This window comes from Mixophyes fleayi, chromosome 1 (assembly GCF_038048845.1).
Source record: "Mixophyes fleayi isolate aMixFle1 chromosome 1, aMixFle1.hap1, whole genome shotgun sequence".
Lineage (NCBI taxonomy): Eukaryota > Metazoa > Chordata > Amphibia > Anura > Limnodynastidae > Mixophyes > Mixophyes fleayi.
In genome coordinates this window covers 394,577,160-394,598,977 of record NC_134402.1, presented here as the reverse complement: position 1 = coordinate 394,598,977, position 21,818 = coordinate 394,577,160, and the positions used below count along the sequence as shown (strand labels likewise).

General features: G+C 36.5%; 1 protein-coding gene across 1 annotated transcript in view; it reads right to left on the bottom strand.

Moving 5' to 3' along the window:
- Positions 1 to 17,721: 17,721 nt before the first annotated feature.
- The window catches only part of NR2F1 (nuclear receptor subfamily 2 group F member 1), an 8,422-nt gene continuing 4,325 nt past the window's right edge, over positions 17,722 to 21,818 (bottom strand). Inside the window, exon 3 of the mRNA XM_075180923.1 lies at positions 17,722 to 18,636. Within this exon, the coding sequence (XP_075037024.1) occupies positions 18,356 to 18,636 (281 nt within the window). The 3' untranslated portion in view covers positions 17,722 to 18,355. The remainder of the gene's footprint in view (positions 18,637 to 21,818) is intronic.

Here is a 21,818-nt window from a genome sequence, read left to right as displayed (position 1 = left end):
CCTCCAGCCCAGGAGTGTGGGAAGAGCCCTGGTGCTTTTCAGCAGGGCACATTTTTTTTTTTCTGACCTGATCGCCCTAGGCCCTAAGGAATCCAGCCCCATACTGACCAGGCTGGGTTGGTTTGACATTATGCCAGCAGGATCCCACACGGCAGGTATCCTTTCTCTAGTGCACCAGGGGCGCACGCAGGGGGGGGTTTCTGGGTCTCCAGAAACCCCTCCCCTCCGCTAACGAAGTGCCCCACGTAGTGGCACCGCCGCGGACACGTCTTTGACAGCGCAGCGGCTGCTGTATAGTACAGTGCTGCCAAAACGGAGCTGCTCTCTGGCAGGGTTTTGTTTTGTTCGTTGGTTGTGGAGGGGGGGGGGGAAAACTCCCCCTAACAATTCTCCGTGCGCCCCTGCGCACAGCCTAATGCTGGTAATAGTAAATTCAGAGGGATTCCGTACGTCTCCTAGAGACCTATCTGTGACTGCATAGAGCGCATAGAACCTGAAAACACATAAGCTTGCCCCACTACTTCCTCCATGCTGCTTCTCTCTAAGCGCAAAGAGATGCTAGGCGGAAGATTGGTCTCTGAGAGCAGATTGTAAGAGCCTTGGCTATTGTGCATGGCTTTTTGCACTTGTGAGGCGGACTTGCATCTGACTCTACCTGAGGTCCATAATACATATGACTGTTGTTGGGAAATAAAGATATATCACTTAATATATCATCATCTATTTATATAGCACCACTAATTCAGCAGCGCTGTACAAGGAACTCACTCACATCAGTATACCTATAATGTGTGTGATATATTAAAGCTTTCTACCCTATTACTAAACAGTTGTCATATCACATGTTACAAATGTAGAGTATGGGGTTATTGATTGCAAAGACTCGTTGAGGAAATAGCACATTTTTCTCTTCTTATGTTCTTGTAGTGATGTCTCTTAGAGTTAGGGATGTGTCAAGAGCCTTGTTACATTTCATCTCTGAAGAGCTCTTGTCCGTATGAAAGAAAGTAGTGAAACTGCTACAGTGACCCTGACAGCCATCTATATAGCAAGCTCAAGGACACATCAGAAATTGATTACATTATTCAGAAATGTCCCGAGTGATACATAAACGACGCTAAACAACCGCAATTCAGCGTAGCACGGGAATAAGAAATACAAGGAGCGCGCATTTGCGTTATATTGTCATTAAAAAAAATAATGGACCTCATACAGAGTCGGACGCAAAGTCCGTTTTAGGCGCATCCAACAAAAAAACACTATCATGCATGTGCAGAAAGCACTAAATCCGCCTGCATCTTGGAAACTTGCACCTAAAACAGACTTTACGTGTGACTCGAAATGAGGTCCAATGTATTATCGATGCGTCAAGTTCTCAGTTGGACCACCTTGATCATTGTGAATGGAGTTCTATGAGCTATTTCCACCCAGTGACTGGCAGAGTGTAAAAGTATCTGTCAATTACAATGTATGAAGAGGAGGGGGGATAGACGGAGGGGGCTTTTCTGGGATTGAACAGTACTTTTTTGTTTTGTTTTGTTGTTTTTTTTTTCCGTCTTTGTATGTTCATAACTACTTACGGTTTACACTTTTTGTTCACGTTTTCATTGATTGTGTTTCTGAGTATTTCACTAGATCAGTGACAGCTCTTTATTTGCATAATTATATGCTCTGGTCTGAAGAGAAAACTAACCCCCAAATTTCATGGGTCACCAGCCAGCAACAATCAATGTTTTATCACGTATGCTAAGCAAAACCTAAGGAGTTATATGAAGTTTCTTAGACAGTTTTTCCTTCTTACTCCTGGCTAAGAGTAAAGATTTTGTGCCCGTTGGATGAATGAACAATCTCGCGGAGACTCTTTGTGAGCCCCATTCTTTTTGAAGGCAAACTAGAGATTATCAGTGGGAGCCACAAACACATCAATGTGGAATTAAAGCAGGAGGATGAGCATTGCATGTATGGTCTGAGGATAATGTGCAGACAACGCCATGGGATTGAGACAGAGGAAAACAAACAGGGATTCCTTTAGCTTTAGTTTCTATCCATAAGACATGTCTATTGTGACAGTGTATGCTGTATTACACCCAGTTTATATATAATATATTATAATATAATATAAGCAAGTGTAGTAATTCTTCTACAGTTTACTGTATTTCTATATTTTTTTTTTAAAAGTTTAGTACAACCTGGAAAATCTCTTAATCATATTTGAACATTTATCAGATGTCTAACAAGATAAGAAAGGATTACAGCAAGATAGTTAATTTTACCCGTGTATATTATACAAGTAATTATTTATATTTACGTTCACATATATTACCACAATGAAAATAAAAGAAAATGTATTGGGATTGTACAAAGTAATTAATAGTAAGGATGTTTGGATGCCTTAAATTAATCAACCGGTTTGTAATATTTCAGTTTGAGACATTCCCATGCCAAACTGTCATACACAAGGGAGTAAGCCACCTCAATTCTTACTACGTACACTTCATATGAACATATATGTAATCACTATACATACATATTAATATTTTTTAATATTCTGCACAGAAAAATGGCTCCTGTAACTGGAAAGTGGTCAGGAAGTAATTTCTGAAGTTGTATCCCCATAAAAGAGACAACAGTGCCATAAATGACCAGGTCCTAAGCTTACTAATCAAGGTTTAAAAAAAATTCAGCCTCATATAAAAAGTTATAAAACCTTGGTTCGTTGTTGAAATTATTCGTTATATCTATCTGCAGCCGGTAACGTTCTCCGCTTATTAGTTAATAGTTTCCTTTAGAGTTTCTTAAACACAAGTAAAGTTGTTGTATGAGAGGATTGCACCACTGGAATCATCACACATAATGTCGGCTTAAGTCATTTAGATTGTATTTGATGAATAAATTATTCTATGTAATGTGGTAGCCCAATACAATTTTATTACTTAAAAGGAACATATATGACAAAAAGTGAAACCTTGTTTGTACATTGACACTGAAACATGTCCTTAATATATATATATATATATATATATATATATATATATATATATATATATATATATATATATATATACACACATACATACATACATACATACATACATACATACATACACACACACATACATAATTTGCCCTCACCGCTATATAATACGATGACAATAGCCAGATATGTATATTGTTAAACAGATGTATATAGTATTCCTTTCACTACATAAATATCGAGTTTCCTCATTCTCTCTACAACAGCTATTTAATGATCTGCAAAATATAGCCACAAGATATTAAACGTTTTGAACGTCTTGTCGGAATAATTGTCCAGTTGTCCTAATATGTGTTTTTAATTCAAGAGATTACAGTATTGTAATAGTAATGTACCTCTAAAATAGATTAGCAAAGTAAGATTATGGTTTAGCCGCGTGATGTTATGTATGATACATAACCTTTGTCAAAAAGATGTTTGTAATTTATTAAATTAATAAATATCTTGGCGTATCAAGGTAGGAACAAATTGTTAAACACTGTTGCAAATCAAAGAGGATAATCTGAAATAATATATATATATATATATATATATATATATATATATATATATATATATATATATATATATATATATATATAAAATGTGTGTGTGTTCTACAAATAAATGAGATAGCAGATATGATTAACCTGTCCCATGGCTGATTGCTGGATCTAGCATGTCAGTAGCTGGTAAAGCACAGCTGTGACTCCGATGTGCATAGCACCATGGACAGCGCTTAGTCGAGTCTATTCGTTCAAGTTAAAAAAATAACTTCAATTAAAAGCTATCTGAAAATACAGTTAGTGGATCAATTAGTATCTTCTTCAGGTTCATGCTTCGTGTGTACCGGTGTCTGTACTGATGCTGGATCCAGAGATCTGATGCCGTGTGATCTACTAATGGAGAGCACACGGAGCAGCCTCCCAGCTCTGTCTCCCTCCCTGTGACCCCTTCCTCTGCTGTATAATTGTGTGATGAGCCTGGAGCTAGAGCAGGTAGCACCCCTACACCTGAGCTGCTGAGAAGCCAGATCTGGCAAGTGAAATTTGATGAGCTGTAGTCAATCTAGACAGCTCGTTAATTACAGCCACTGGGGAGCAGCAGCAACGAGCCCAACCTCTGCTAAAGATCCTGACAGCAACTTCAGCAGCAGCACCGACAATCTGAACTATCTCCCAACCAACCCCTACACTGCCGGGGCAAGAGCAGAGGACTGTGTGGAGGGACTGAGGTGATGAGCACCGCAGCAATCATTGGGTTAAACGGAGCTTGTTTGATGCTTCTCTTCAATGCTGTTCATAATTCCTACATTTATTTGTTTGATATGCAGAATGGAAGAGACCCATTTCTCCAATTAACAGTCGTGATAATTCCTTCTTTGTTATATCTAAATATGCACATATGTCCAAATACTATTGATCACATAGTCCATAGCCCGGATCTGTCTAAACATATTTTCATCTTAATATTTTAAAATAATTAGGAAAGCACCTTTCAAATAAAATTGCATTTTACTTGGACTACAAATTACCTAATAAAATTATTTTCCCTCCCGTTGCCAGATATTAAAACATTAGAGTAAGCTTTGTGGATTATTAATCATAAATCTAGTATAGACTTTAACTTGCAGCAAAAAAAGTCTGAATATTACAATATATATATATATATATATATATATATATATATATATATATATATATATATATTACACCATACAGTATAGCGTTGTAATGCTAATAAGTAACACCCTGGTGTGTTTCCAATGGCAATTGTCTGCTGTACAAACTTATTGCGAACCTGTTCAGTAAAATAAAATGATTTGATCGATGGTGCTGGGAACATTCATCAGAAAGTTTGTCTAATTTAAATACACTTTCTCCTTCATTAGAACCTCCGTGCAAATTTGAGTTAGTTGTAAAACAAAATAAGCACAATCAGCACAGTCATTCAGTTAACTAGAATTACTACTTGTCATTATTATTATTTTATTTTTATGTTTTTATACTTTATTTTGTTACATTGACGATTTTCAACACCAATAAACATACAGTTATATGTTCTTTGATCATTTAAACGCTAAATAAGTTTACTTTAAATAATGTTAATGTGCACAGTTTAAGCCCCAATTTTACACTTTCAATTATTTAAAAAGATTGCATTCCTAAATATCTAAATATATCATATAATAACGTATAAATGAATCACTGAACTGACACTTTTCTAGTTCAATGCAATCGTTAAAAAAATTAAATAGCGAACGATATAAGGTTTGTTACTAAAATCCATGTTTGAAAACATTTAGGTAATTTTGTATTAGCTCAGGTACGTGCTATGGGGATTCAAAATTAAGAAACTGTGTCCATCGTATGTAGAAAATACAAAAGTGTCAGATCTATTACTTTGTTGCATAAAATCAATACTTGTTTAAACAGTTGCCCAGGGCCTAGGAGACAGGCAATAATGGCTTTACTTATCAATGGTAATGTGTTTAAATGATTTTCATTATATATGTTTACGCAGAAAGGGTAAACAATTGAGAATATTTTCAAAACATAGAATACAAATTAATTAGAATCTTATAGTTAATGCGATATTATAATTTATATTGTTATCAATGTAGAGGATTTCTGTTGGGTTTCATAATACAGTGGATATTTAGCCTTAGATAATAATTAATATAGCTGTGTTAGCAGTAATATTTTGGGAGAAGAGAAAATAAAATACTAAAAAAAAACATATCCAAAATTTGGCTACTGAACTGTAATATTTTATTGTTCGATAATTATCACGGATATATATATATATATATATATATATATATATATATATATATATATATATATATATATAATACATAATTTAAAAATAAAAAAAAACTACCACAAAGCCTATTGTGCCCTCAGTGTCCTAACAATTATTGTTAATACTGACAATAATTTCCTGAACTGTGATATAATATTATATTTTGGTTGGTAAATCAGTTTGAGATTGCTAGTTTCATCGCATTGATCTTCGAATATATTTTATTAGTCATGTTTTTTCTGGTTTCACTACATAATTATATGCTTGTGAAATTGATATTCATAACTCTTTGAAATCGGCAACGTCATTATTAAACAGTGGCATATGCTGGTAATTGTACCAATCTTCATTTTTATACTATTTTTACTTTATTGCACCCCCAGAAAAAATCAACACGTTTAATTAAAACAAAACGACAACAAAAAACAGGAGGATCGTGCAGACTTTTAGTAGTACAGGTTCATCTATAAGTAGTACATTGTACACGACCCCTTGCCTCTTAGGTGTTTCTAATGCTTAATAATATGTTTAATGATTAGCTTTACAATGTACAATAATGTTTCAGTAAACGAATGACAATTTTGTTTAGATTTGAATAAGGGAGAAAAAAGTGATTCTATCCTGTCTATCTTTATGTCTGTCTTTCATAATATAATTATATTGGTTCACTACTTATGTGCTTTAAATAAAAAAAGATATTAAAAAGTTGGCAAGGACTTCGTTTCAGATGCCGTGGCTCCTCTTGAGACTAAGAGCGCCACCTAGCAGACACACGGGATATTACAGTTTATGAAATCTTTATCCCAGCCCTAAACTTTGAGCAATGAACTTGCTGAGGTTCTGTGCTCCTCACCTGTATTTTCCACTGATCCATTATGAACTGAATCAACAGCAAAATATATATAGACGCGTACATCTTTGGAAGGGGAGAAGATTTCCAAGTTGAATTTTTTTCGTGGACCCATCTCTTCAAATGCTTTCTGTACGTCTCCCCCACGCCATCTCATATTATTGTACTTGTCTTTAATAGATGCAATCGCCACCCCCATAGTTCCTTTCATATTCATCTCCCTCGAGCAACCACCATCATGAAATACTCCCATGAATTCTATAATGCAGTGAAAGTTACCAGACTACCTCTGCTTCACCTCTCCTCTCCTAGAGGTGGCAAGAAGGCAACTCCACAGAGGAACACAGGTGGCAACTCTTAGACGCCACGGTGGGTCTACAGACTCGTCAAAATACCACAATCCACCCTTTATGTGCCTGAGAAAAACAGCTTAATTATTTTATATGTATTACTTACAATTTAAACTTAGTTTCTTTGCTCCAAAATGGACTGTTCCCTATAACATGCCACTCGTGGAATATAATTCATAATAACTATGTTATTATTTTGGGTGGAGTAGTTTTCTTCTAACACTTAGGTCTGAACGTGTCTCCATATAAACTCCATTGGTTAATAAGAAGGACATACTTAGATTTACATAGATCGTGTCAGATGAGGCATTTACAATAAAGACTCTGCAATGCTCTGATCAATTTATGTGTTCTGTATCTGGTTTTATAAGTATTTATTTGTTTCATGAAACACCATTAATAAAATAGGATGTGTTATAAAGGACAAAGTGTACAACACGGCTTGGAAACCATAACAATTGCATGCTGAAATATAGAAAACTGCATTGGATACTCTGCAATATTAATTTATGCTCAATAAATATAAATGGTCATTTATAGGATTTTTAAGTAGAGATTGCACATATTGAATTTTACCTACCACAAAGAAGCGTTTGCTGTTAGGGACACGTGCAATATACACATCACAATGATTATGTATAACACACAACAAAATGTGTGTATTTGTTTTTCATAATTCAACCTATATACAGTTTGCTATATCATAGCATATACATGTGTGTGTATATATATATATATATATATATATATATATATATATATATATATATATATATATATATATATATACGTGCGTTGTCTTTCCACCTCAAGCAATATAATACCCATACATCAAATTATACCTTCAATCTCCAATTTGCACTTGACACCTTACAGACAAGGGGTACCAACTGCTTAATGTAACATTGATTTATTGCCGTTGGAAGTAAATGTACACACAAGCCGCCCTGAGTCCTCTAACCGGCAGATGCATTTAGTAGTTAGCGCCTGGGTGACAAAAGACTGTATTAAGAGACCAGAAACTAATCAATATATTTTTTTTTATTTATTTATTTTCACATAGGTGTAATGTTTCCAAGTGCATAGTGCAAGCACAGAAATAAGGACAAACCAGTAAGAATAAAATATTATTAATCACAGTCAAAACAAAATAACTTTTTAAATACAAACACGAGTTTATAAGAAAGAGTTGCTGATTAAATACAAAGGGGTTTTATTTTGTTTTTAAATAAGTTTTACAGACCAAGAAATCCTGGCATAAAATATAATGATGTAATAATGTGCTGGCACTGAGTGTATGTATGTATCTAGGTGATAGCTGTTTGTACTAATTATATTCTAAATTATTAAGCAGGGCAAACCTCTGAGCATTGGTATATATCCATTATCGTATAATCAGTATAATTGTAAGTTAATATTTGTTGAATACAATTTTGCCCAGCCTTTATCACAATAGTCTTAATTATAGTGTGTAGATTAATACTCGATCGTCCATGTCCACTACTTTATTATGTTGTAAACGGTGTCACTAGATAGATAGGTAGATAGGTAGATAGGTAGATAGGTTTATTATTACTGTCAGTGTCACCAGAAATAAAATGTATCTACACAAAACAATTGTGAGGATTTAGACACAATTGCATAACAGACAGCACTTACACACACGCACATACACACACACACACACACACACACACACACACACACACACACCAGGAGCACTTACATACATGCAGGTAAATAATATACTCACATGCAACTGCAAAACAGTAACCACACACACACACACACACACATTCACTCACACAACTACAGAACTGCAAACACACACACACACACACACATGTTAAACAATAGATGGCTGCGATATTAATAAGCCTTTGTCAGGGGGGATTAGGCGACTAAACTGGCTTTTCAGTCTGGGGAGATGAGGAGAAGCTATCTCTTTGCAGTTTAGAAGATGTGTCAGGTTTTGTTATCTAGTGCACACTGAAAGCTGTGGGAGATACCGCATTTATTTTCCCATAAACACACAATTTTAAATAAAGACCCCCTATCTGAAAGCGTGACTGCCCCTGCTGGCCTTGTCCACTTTTCGTCCCTGGCTTCCACGTCAATGCCAAATTATATTTCTGCCTTCCAAGTTGTACAGGGTCACAACATTATGAGAAAGAAAAAAAAATAGAATAACAAACTAACGATGTATGAATGTGGCAGTGAAATCCACAGCAGATTTCCAATAAACAAACTACTCGTGATATACGTGGGAGTCTGGAGATGCCTGAAAATTCTCCTATTCATGTTGGCAGCAGTGTGGCCTTTCAAAAGGGGTCCTGTCACTCAGGGAAGGGGGCACTTCTTTAACCTGCTGTCAATACAACCACAAGACTCACACACAGATACGTATATAGACATTGGGACACACACACACACACACACACACACACACACACACACACACACACACACACACACACACACACACACACACACACACACACACACACACACACACACACACACACACACACACACACACACACACACACACACATATACAACCACACAGACACATATATAACCCACTGATAGAGATAAACACAGTAACAAGACATTAGGCACACAGAGACACAACCACACACAAACTCACACACTCTAAAGGACATGTACTGGTTTAGACTTTTTTTTCCCTAACAAAATAGGAGGACTTGTGTTGTCAAGGTCAATGGTTTATAAAAGCCACAAAGGACTAACTAACAGCTAGTAATGTCTTCCCTGGAGTGACGGACTTATCCTGTGTTTTCCTCTGGCTCCCACAGCTTAAATGTACCTTCAGATTAACCCATTCTCCTCCAGAGAGGGCACCATATCTGTACAGAACCAGGTTTAGCTCATAACAGTGTAATGATAAACGTGCCAGATTTCTATCCATACTGCATTCAACGTGGCTGCGTAGACCACAGGACCTTGGTGGGAAAGTGCAAAAAGAATTATTTGGGAGGAAATTTGGGGTCAGTTCAGGTCTAAGTCTAACATCTGCAAAACATTGACACAGCCTGTATAGACAGAAATGCCATTTGCTGTACAAAACATGCTGTAATGGATTGGAGTTCTCTCTCAAGCTTTTCATGCCATTCTCTCCCTCTCTCGTGAAAGGTCAGCATTAATTGCGTGAATAATATTATTGTGTTTGCCTAGCAGTATAATAGCAATAATATGTATCTTTAAAACAAATAATAAAAAAAAAGAAAACGGCTCCCTATGGGATCTATAAACTTGTGTACATTCTCCACATGCCTCTAGATTAAATATAAATTCACAGAAAATAAATTCACAACACAAGAGGATTAAATTCTGCCTTGATATACAATTTAATTACTGCAAATTTATAATATCGTTTGAATCCCACTATACTATGCTATAAGATTCAAGTAGGTTTGAGGTTAAGTAGCTTTTAACACGACAGTTCTAAATGGTTTGCACAATAAATTGCACCTTTAAATCCTAAACCCATTACAAACACGCTATACATATGAATGCCAGTTATATCTACATATTTCTTTTTCCAACGAGGAAAGCATTCATAAAAAGCTGCTTGGCACTCTCTACTTTAGGAAAGCAGATGTTAATTTTTTCACGTATCGTTTATGGCCGTGTACATGTGTAATGTTGGAAGCTTTCCAAAACGCCTCTATTATTTTCTAAATGACTGTTGGTTGCAGCCTAGTATTCTCAGCAAAACCATAGTATATTATATCAATAAAGCAAACATCTGGAGCGTTACCAAAGCAGGCGAATCTGGAGATTCTTGTAAAAGAAGAAAAGCATTAGGGGATAAAAACGACATACACCTTCAACAAGTAAATTATGATCACTTGTGTTTATCAATGCTTAAAATATATCACCAGGCAGTCCCAGTCCTAGAATAATAACATGATGGTAAAACAAATTCTATAAAGATATATTAACGCAAATGCGCCTGATGACTAGTGCATTGAGGAAACCCTTATTAATTTACTTCATTGTGAAACTAGCTGTAGACACACTTTAAATAACACTTGATACACTAGTTTGCAAACGTCACACCCGTTATTTAATGTGTATATAGGAACATTTGAGTAATGTTTTATTTGATTGTTAAAGTTACCCAGAATATTCTGGTTAAACTCCATTTGTTTCTGAAGTCACTTCAAAGAAATCGTAATTTTGAGTGAATTATGTTACGTCAGTAGTCTTGCGGTCTCAATTGACCTTTCGAGGAATGCATGTATTTATATTTAATGTACTAGGTGGATTCTATCTAGAAACCAGCCTGACAGATCATGCCTGAGACCTAAATGTTTAGCCTTTGCAGAGAGAGGCCACAGAAAAGGGTTTTAACATCACATTTCTGCAAATATGAAAAATAGGTCACTAATAAAATTGGTCTCAGCATGGTGTGTAATTGCAACAAAATGCTGCTGAGTAAAATCTAAAAGCTAGCTGGCTGCGGTGACACAGTCGCAAACCATCTGGTGTGTATTAAAGCAAGAGTTGTAAATATTGCTGAAACCTCATGCATTATCTGTCCTTTAGAAGTGCATAAGGCCTGCAAGCTTCCCATATGCTGGGCTATGTACAATAGAAGCTGTAAAGGTGACAAGCTCCAGTGTCTGGGACACCACACACTGATCACTGGCCAGCACACCAGTTGTAGAGCAAGGTATGACTTGTACACTCACCCAGCCTCTATGTGCCAGGGACTGCGATAGGTCCTTCAAGCGCTGACGTCACTGCAAATGAGTTCATATTATGGAAAGCATTTCTCATCTGTTTCCCATCTCTTGTAGAGTGTCACCCTTTCACTGCACACTGAATAAAGCTGCTAAGAGGGAATCTCTTCTGGGCTATTTATAACGCTTCTGAGCCTGGGTCATTATGTCAGACTACATTTCAGCTTATGAAATTAATTAAAAACAAACGAAAGCACATGTAGGGCAGTAGTCTCAAAGAGTAAAACAACAGCATCAATAATGGCTCTAGTGCTGACATCTGGAATGTGTGTGAATTTGTATATATTTGTTGCTATTCAATACTTTTTCTAAATACACTTTAAAAAAAAAAACACTTTTGTCATTAGTGTGATTACGTGCCCATGGAATAAAAATAAGTATATATTTAATGTTAATACTGAGAATCATGGTTGTTACGCCTGTTTTTATTATGTTGTTGTGTTAGTACTTACTGCAAACTGATACTAATAAATTTGTTCAAAATAAGAATAAAAATAAGAAAAAAAAAATCTTACTTTTCCTCATCTTCTCCAGGCATCTGTCTCCTGCCGCCGCCTTCTTTAATTATCTGAGCAGTATTTCTTCCCTTAGAGACACTCGTAGGGATGTTAGGTTGAAACTGATTTGTGCTGAGTTATTTTTGAGCAAGGAGCGCTGCCCATACCCACAGGCTTTCACTGGAGTGCAGATTGAGACATATCTTGTTCCCTATAAAAGGATCATTTCATGTGGGAGGCTGGACACAAAGTTTGGACTCGTGACTGGCATTCCTGAGAGACATGCATATTTTAAAACAACAAAGCGAGCCAGGGAGAAGGCTTAGGGAGAGAAGAGAAAAAAAAAACTTGGGAAGAAGTTACTTAGTGACAAACATCTGTCAACATCGGGTAATTTGAGTGAATTGGCCGGCTAAATTCAGTGACTTCTATCTATGTGGAAATACCATTTTATATCTGCAGAGACAAAATGAGTTCATTACAAACACACACAGACCACCGTGTACAAATGTCAAAGAGATCTTTATTGTAACTCTGGTTTATTTACAAACAGAAGTGTACAGAATGATAGTGATGATGATGCTGGGCAATCATTGTTATTATACAAAGCTCCCTCTAGAGTCTGTCACAGTACCAATATCAGAATATATATATATATATATATATATATATATATATATATATATATATATATATATATATATATATATATATATATATAAATCTCCAGTAAGCCAAATATCCTTGAGCCAAATTGGAGACCACTTTCTAGTTGTGACATATAAATTTGTGTCTCTTAAGAGATCTGAAGACAAAAGGAACGCAGGCCTAGTGGTGAGCTAGATATCTCTGTTAGTTTTCAGTGTATGTCCATTGACAGAGAATGCTAATGAGTCTTTGCAGGGTTGGGAGAAGACTGCATCTCTCTCTCTCTCAGTCTGACTTTCCCTTTCCCCTTATCCCACTACCCCTCCCCCACATCGCTGACTGCCCCTCGCTCTCATCCCATGAAAGCAGAGATCAATAACTGACCCCACGATTTTGCCAGTGCCTTATGTATCTTACCAAGCAGTGATATTATCAGTCTTAAACGTTATATACAGAGAACGTCTTCTTAAATCAACACAAAGGATCGCTCAGAGCCAGCAGCTTGGTTGGTGTTTAACAGCTCCCTCTTATAACCCCCTCTCCTCTTCCCAAGTGCAGGATATTTTATACTCTTTACTTCTGGATCTGGTCCATTCCATTGCTTTAAGCACGATGAAGGATTCTTCAGACAAGACGCATATTCACTATTATACAGCCATCATCCAGATGACCAACAGTGATTCTCCTGTCAGCTTGGTTAAAATACTTTGAAACACTCCCCTGTTATATCAACATTAGCACAATGCATCCAGCAGCAACAAATAGCATTCGGCCAAGGCACATAGCTTCATTTATTAATCCCCAGGAAATATGTTATATTAACAACATGTTATTGAATTGCTTATTAATAGGAGTAGAATAAAGCATCTTGTTTAGTCCTCGCAGTAACACATAGGGCTGACATAAAGCAGATTCATACATATCTCGCTGTTTATACTGAGACGTATAAAAGAACATTATAGCGTCATACATAATGCAGACATCCTCTTATTGCCGTGGCAACATCTCTAACCTAAAGGATCCACCGAGAGGTATCCTGGATAATGAAATAACTCATTTCTTACTGGGGAGGAAATAGTTAAAAGTTTAAAACCCAGGCAATCCCCGATGGAGAGAAAGGAGGAAAAAGTTGGGGACTGGATTCCCTGACAAGTTGGGATAATAAATGAGAGGGGCTTTCAGATAGATATCTCAGACGTGAAATTGCACCCAGCTGGTCGTGTAAGCAAACAAATAGTTCCGTGTAAGGGACCCCAGACTTGTGGCTTGATGAATGGAACACGACAGAGGTAAATGGCACTTTAACTCATTTCCAAATAAAACTGTTTGGCTTCCTAAGTAAAAAGACCTGGTGACGCCGTGTGAATTTTATTGGTAACCATTAGTATCACAACTCCCCTTCCCCACGTGTTTTATCATATTCTATAGTCTCTGGCATCATCATTAGTGCAAAGGGATCCAGGGCCTAGAAAACAAGCAGCATCTTGTGCAAGTCATACAACCGCTCATTATCAATCCACAAAATACATTTCTCGGTCCCCTTGTAGTGGAGGATTGTACACCAGTGTGGGAGCAAGTTTGGTGTGTCTGAGAGGACATGGCCACGAAACTGTTTAATTTCACCTAATTTCAAAACCTTTCCAGGACTGATGTTATTTAGGGTTAACCCTAGTTTAGAGCACATCAGATAACCACCTAATTAATTCTGTAAAAGTTCTGTAAGACAATACATGTAAATTACCTAAATCCCAAGAACCTGTCGGAAATCATCTATCTATATATTATATGTTTATCTACCTGATATCAAATATCTATCAATGTATCTCATATGTCTATCTAGCTATCTAATCAGTTTGACAGACTGTTCAAACAATACAGCTAGGACGTCTGACACCATAAATCCCCTCTTACAACAATTCGTTTCAGTAACTGGCACATTTCAAGCCACTTTTTCCCATGCCCACTTATAACAAAATCCCCGGTTTCCTTTATTATAAATAAACCACCAATATGTACAACTCATACACACTGGTGTTAGTGGTGAATGGGTCAAACAGAGGTATTGAATTCGCAGTTTTTACAACTGATATTTCGCACATAAAGCTGATGAGTGTAATGCATATATTTTTGGTTATAGTAACTAGCGGGTTGCAATATTTTAGCTGCAATAAAAACTGAGAACTCAGTGGGCCTGAGGCTGAGCTAGGAGCAAAGCAGGAAAAAGGAGCAAATTTGCAACTTGTCAAAACCATGCTGCATTCGAGAGGGAGGGGGGGGGGGGGGGGGGGGTAAATGTATTATGTGGTTTCAGATTTATTCTTGGGATGAGCCATGTCCTAGATCAACTTTAATTTCAGTGTAAAAGTAATACTATCAATTATTTGTGTGCTACATGAAAACTCAGCCAGTATTTTACTTGTGTGCAAATAAATAAATAATTTTACACCCCTTGCATTGTAACATGGTTTGTACAAGTGCAAAAGTGCTCCTTTTTTTGCTTTGCTTCTAACTCAGCATCAGTGCCAGTGTACGTAAACTTGAAACTTATAGCACAATATTTTCATAAACCTATAACAATCGCCATGAACGTCAGTCAATGCAAAGGGGACCTGGGTATACTTTTAGAGTTAACAATCTTCAAAAGATGACACATGGTCCTACACACCTGTAAGGAAACAGGTAAATGAAGGTCATGTACATAGTGGGCATAAAAACTTTGCGCGTGATTTGCGCTGAATGTCTCCCAATATCACAGAAGGTGGACATTTGACGCATCTCCTTGAGGGTTTAGCATGGATAGTTTTGAAAATGCCCTATTTATCAAAGTCAAAATGTACTCCAAGCTTCTAAAGTAGGCTGGGAAATAAATCTCTTAATCAGCTGAGTAACCTTGCAATTTACTCTACTACTAAATATTTATTTGTAGCAAGTTGGCTGAGTGCAAAATATGCCATCAATTATGTAGCTGTAGCATAGTGCAAAAGGACAGGACGCCAGAAATTATGACTCAAAAAGTTTGGAAATTCAGCTTTGATATCAGTACCATATAGATTTTCAACCACTGTAAAAATGAAAGTAAAATAAGACATATAAAAAAATAAACAAACAAAATAATGTAATAGAGAATAATATAATATTGGACTAAATATTTTCTTAAAACACACTTCAAAAATATACTACGTACAACATTAGTAAAAATATAATTTATAAAAACGAACACAAAACAGATATGTTTCATACAGCATACAGTATTGTCTATACACAATGCGCTGTTGTTCAGATAGCTTTTGTAGGTGAAATCACCCCTGTTCAGACAGCTCTAAATGAAACCAGAAACATTAATAGAATAATTCCTCACACACCCAGCCATACTGAAAATGACAATGTTCCTGTCTCTTCCCATAGATCTGACTATACCGCTATTCTGCTGGGGAGGGAGATTCATTCCATTGAGTACACTTTCTACACTTATATCCCATCAAAAGACAAAACGCAGTCTTGTTGCATAATTTGCAAGCATGATATTTATGAGACAAATGCCTAATTTGCACTACAGTATTAGTGCTATCAATATAGACCTCCCAGGATCATAAATCAGCCTGCACATATCTTTGATGTGTCTGTGAGTATCTCTACCACCCCTCTAGTCCTATATCCCACCTCATGACGTCATTCACCATCCTGACATCCCACATTCCTCTGAAAAGCAAGTTATCCTCTGTACTTAAATGTCCCCAACAGATCAGTTGTCATTTTGCGCAACGGTGTCAATTAACAGAAGCAAGCGAGCGATAATAACTATAATATAGATGTATAGATATATATATATATATAATTTTGGATGGTCCTTACAAAAAAAAAGTCTGCTGGGTCTGCAGTTGCCAGGAGTAAAACCATTGCCAATAACTTCTCAAATTGAAAATCCTGCCTTTCCGGGTGTTATTTTTTTTAAAGATCCAGCGTTATTAATACGTTAAGGAAGGGCTCCCTTGGCAGTATGTGTTCTAACAGATCTGTCTCACATTCTATAAAACATTAATGCGCCGAAAGCTGTTACAGAGATCTACACCAGGAGCCAGAAGCATAGAGGGAGATTTTACCTTCAAAGTAGCTCTATTATAGAAGCGATTTTTAATTTAAAATTGTGCGTTTGTGCGCGCTGGATGGGGACAGGGGGATGCTCACATCTCCCAATCTCAACTCCAGTAACCACAGCACAAAGGGACCTATAGAACAACATAGATATACCACCAAGTGAGAGAAACCTCGGGTAAGATATCTATATTAATAGTTTGGGAATACACTTTACACTGGGAGAGGAAAGCAGGAAATAATACGATTGCTCTAGAAGATAGCAAAAATAGGGTCATATTAAGAGGCACATTGTTAGTTGATGAAAAGCCTTTCTTTACCCAGTCTCTCCGCTCATACAATGACAATATCCATTACAACGCAGTCTTTTTGTACATGTAGCATAATAGTGCTCAGATATCGCATTTTTATCCGTAAAATTCCATAAACAGAGTAAAGAAACGTCAAACCAGAGACAAAAAAAACTAAAGCATTACAGAAATATCACCTCCAAGATAAAGGAATGAAATGATGACTATTTTAGAAGGAAGATGGATAATCCGTGACTATATTAATATATGTTTTCATTAGTTCTTAGCCCTGTTCTTGCAAATTATAAACTTTGAAAGCTGCAATTTAGTTCATTAGAGAGGGAACCGCAATTAGTACATTTTTTTCTGTGTGAATATATTCCATACATCAATAAAACACAATCTTTTGCTAAAGTCTTTTATTTTGTTTAAATTCTCACTTCAATTTTAATTCTTGAAGAACATAAGCTTGGACAACATATATCGCACTCATTATAAGAAGCAAAGGGTTATATCAAAAATTATTAGTAGAGAATTACAGGAAACCTGGTTTGGAACCAGAAAAAATACAAAACATATATAGATACATAGACACAGGACAAGTTTTTTGTTTTATAATTATTTGGAAACTGCTATTTCCCCTAATTCTTATGTCTTGCTTTCTTTATGCGCATACAATGTTTTAAATTTAAAAAAAAAAAATTAAAATAAAGACTAATATATTACAAAATCAACAACAAATGTTCATGGTACTTATGTGCATGTGTTTTCTACAAAGGATTTATAGCAAGTCTTTCGTTTTTATTTGTCTGTACAGAAGAAATCCAGCTCAGTCCACAGCGCATCCATCAGGGTTCGTGTCCTTATTTTTTAATAATTGATTCCCCTTGGTCCTTTTTTTTTTGTTTGCAGTTTTCCAAACACACGGAGTTCATTACTCTCATATTCTAAGAAGTTTTTTTTTTTATGTTATGTCTACCCCGCGCCATATTTGTTCTTTTGAGTTTTGTTGCCATGATTGTCTCTCTGTGGTGTTCTCTAGGAACATTGGATGGACATGTAAGGCCAGTTGAAGCTACTTCCAGATAATAACATATCCCTGATGAGGGTTTCTATAGGGGTCTTACCTACCAAACGGACGAAGAAGAGTTGTTCAATGACTGAGGAGGATACAGTACGCAGTGAGGGCAGCCTCAGGAGTAGTTTGCCGAACCTGCTGGGTTGGTTGGGGTACTGGCTCCTGACATATTCCTCCAGTGCGCATTGGGACTTTTCCTGTAGACTCTCAATGTGAGCAGCATCTGAAAGGCCACAGGCATCTGTACAGGAGCCCATCGTGGGCGAGGAGAGAGAGATAGGGCACACAATTAGTATTTCAAAAGGGCTTAAAAATACCTGTTATATGGACACATGTACAATGTATAAACCTGATATGCACAGTAAAGCGCTGGTGTGAAGTGTCACTATTATAAGGTGCCCGGGAATTACTCACTATCTCATCTCGCATTGTTAAACAATTGGCTATAATAAATACACCAAAGGGTATAATTGTATTTGCAATATCCCCCAGACAAAGCACAACCACCAATCTCTTACACTAGTATTATACAACAGGCATTGCCGCTAAAATGACACAACAGCTCTTTACACAAAAATGACACAACAGTCCATTATTATACACTGGTCATCATTTACACAAGTCGCTAAAGCACCAATCTGTTTGTTTTCTCGTGATCTGTGAGAGGGGCACATAGGGTGACTGTAGTAGACACAACCTTGTGGCACTCACTGTACACCCTAATATTGTGCAAGGGCGACCAGCACTTATTACACGTTGCATTTCTATAATGTGATATTTTATGCATATATAATACACCACGTGGTTCCTTTCAATCAATCAAGCCTCGCTACATGTTTCACAGCTAAATGATTGCATACAATACACGCTGTTCCTGGGAGCTGAGCACAGAAGAGATGGATAAGCGATCACCTAGACACTTTCCAGTACAATTAAAACAAGACTTTTTTGTGATATTATATAAGGAGCCTACGTACATCTGTGTCAACCTACACTTAATACATAAACTAAGGGCAGCATTGTGTCTAGAGCAGGCAGAAGTATACATGCTTTACACACACTCACGTCCTCTCACTTACATACATATACTTATATGACCTTTGGAAATGAAAAATGTAACAGCACATATCAGCTTTAAACTTTAACCTTTTAGTTGGTGCTAGGAGTGAGCAAGCTGTAAGAGTGGGGATGGATACGCTGGATTCCAATGGGTTAACACTGAATAACACCATGATGCAAACCGTTATAAATTGGTGTCTCACACTATAAACTGGGTAAACTGAATTTCAGTAAGTATAACATAACCTGTATCCATTAATGTCGGTATAAGAGCGAATAAAACGGCACGTGGTGAAATAATACACTTTATAAAAACTTCACATTTGCTAAATGTTAAAACCTGCCTTTATATTTAAAAGAACAGAAGTGGGAAAATGGTGCAAAATTGCCTCATTTGGACATTGCTATACCGAAAAGGAAAAGATTTGCTGTAATTACATTTATTTTGGCAGATCACTCCCTAAATAATTATTTTTTTGCCCAAGGCAAGAAATGCAAATAAAACAAATGGTGATTCAGAACCTCTAATCAGCCTTCAGATGTATGTAATGACCCAGACGTGTTTTGCAAGGTTGCTGTAATGTGTACATGTGCATTTTATTGCCTACTAGGTAGGTGTGATCATCAAGGCCTTGAGTATACAGCGCTCACATATATACACTCATTCTGCAAGTGTAGGGTGATATGTATTGTCATCCCTCGCACATCCCAGCCAGGATTTCTCTCACAGCCAGGATTTATCTTACAGGGGCCACTTGCTATATGTTGATCAAACAAACACACTTTTCTCCTTTTGTGTAATATTTAAAGCATTTGTACAATAATAATGTAGCAAGTAAATGGCACATATATTAATATATCCTGGCATCTCAATTATAAATATATAACACATGCTTTATAATTGTGCAGAAATTGACCTCGAGTGCCTTTCATAAGATAGAAGGCTGTATGTTTCCTATATTTCAACTTGCAGAAACTTTATACGCACATTAAGCAGAGATGTCATTCGTGACGTTACTCTATGCAATCAGACCGTCAGCACAGAACAAAGAATACACCCACTGATAAATATGAATGATGTGCCTGGGAAAATGGCTCTTTTACTCTAGAAATGCATCTCGCAGATTTACTTCCCATTCCCTGTGGCCAAGCAAAGAGCAATCAAACTTCAATATATATATATATATATATATATATATATATATATATATATTACACATACATATATATGTATATATTAGTGGATGCATTGTAACATTTTGGTGAAAAGTGTTCTTATCACTCTCAGATCTACTTTGTAAATATATATGTAAACCGAAGCCCAGAGGTTTAATTCTGATTTTCAATGCGATTTAATTATAGCTGTGAGAAGCCAGTGTGGCTTAGAAGTAAGGCAATACATATTAATGAAAGTTACTTATTTCCAATGGTATAATGCGAATTGTCAGCTTTCAGTGATATTTCTCTATAGGAAAGCATTGTAGCAGAAAGAGTTAAGTTATATGCGGAGTACATAAATTAATAACGTTTAAGGGGAAACACGGGTCGTGACCTAACCTTTGGATGCAGTCCAACGTACAAAGGTTGAAAATACTTTCCGGAGTCTCAGTGTAGAAACCACAAATGTGGGAAGCTTATGCCAGCCTTAAATACTTAGCCCTACTAAACTCGTTTCAAAATTATGTTTTTAAAATTGTGTTTTCATCACTTGAGACTTTGTTTAAAGAGTTGGGGAGGAGGGGGGCGATCAGTAAATTCCCCACTGACTGGCAATCAAAACAAGTTTGCTCTAAAGTTGTAGTGTGAGTGGGGGAGGAGAGTTTTCTAGAGTGAAAACCTTATGTATACTGAATGTGGTATTTCCAAGTTCAATTATTCAAGAGCATAAACTAAGTATCCAATACTTGTAAATTCGCCTTATTAATGATGAACGATGATATTTCTAAATGTTCCTGTTTGATATACAGGATGCTGTCTTGCACACCAGACATTAAACTAGACTCCATTATATATTCAGCTGCTCCTACAGAGCAGCTCCATAGTTACATGTGTATTATTGCCAGAGGTATACTGTGGATTGCTTATTTATTATGTGATTGTAAACAAGGGCATTCATTAGACTTACTGCCACAATAGACCACATTAACTATTATAGCGCAGTCTGGGTGCTTTTTATATACATTTATGTGTTATGAATGGATGGTTTAGGAGGTTAACAAGTACTAGGACGAGCTGGGGCTTTGTTTAACGTAATGTAGCTACATTTATATAAAAGGCTGTAAGATGCTGCCTTTACACAGAGTGTTAAAGGGACAATGAAATGACACAGCTGTATATGACCAGCATGCATAACAATGACACTGT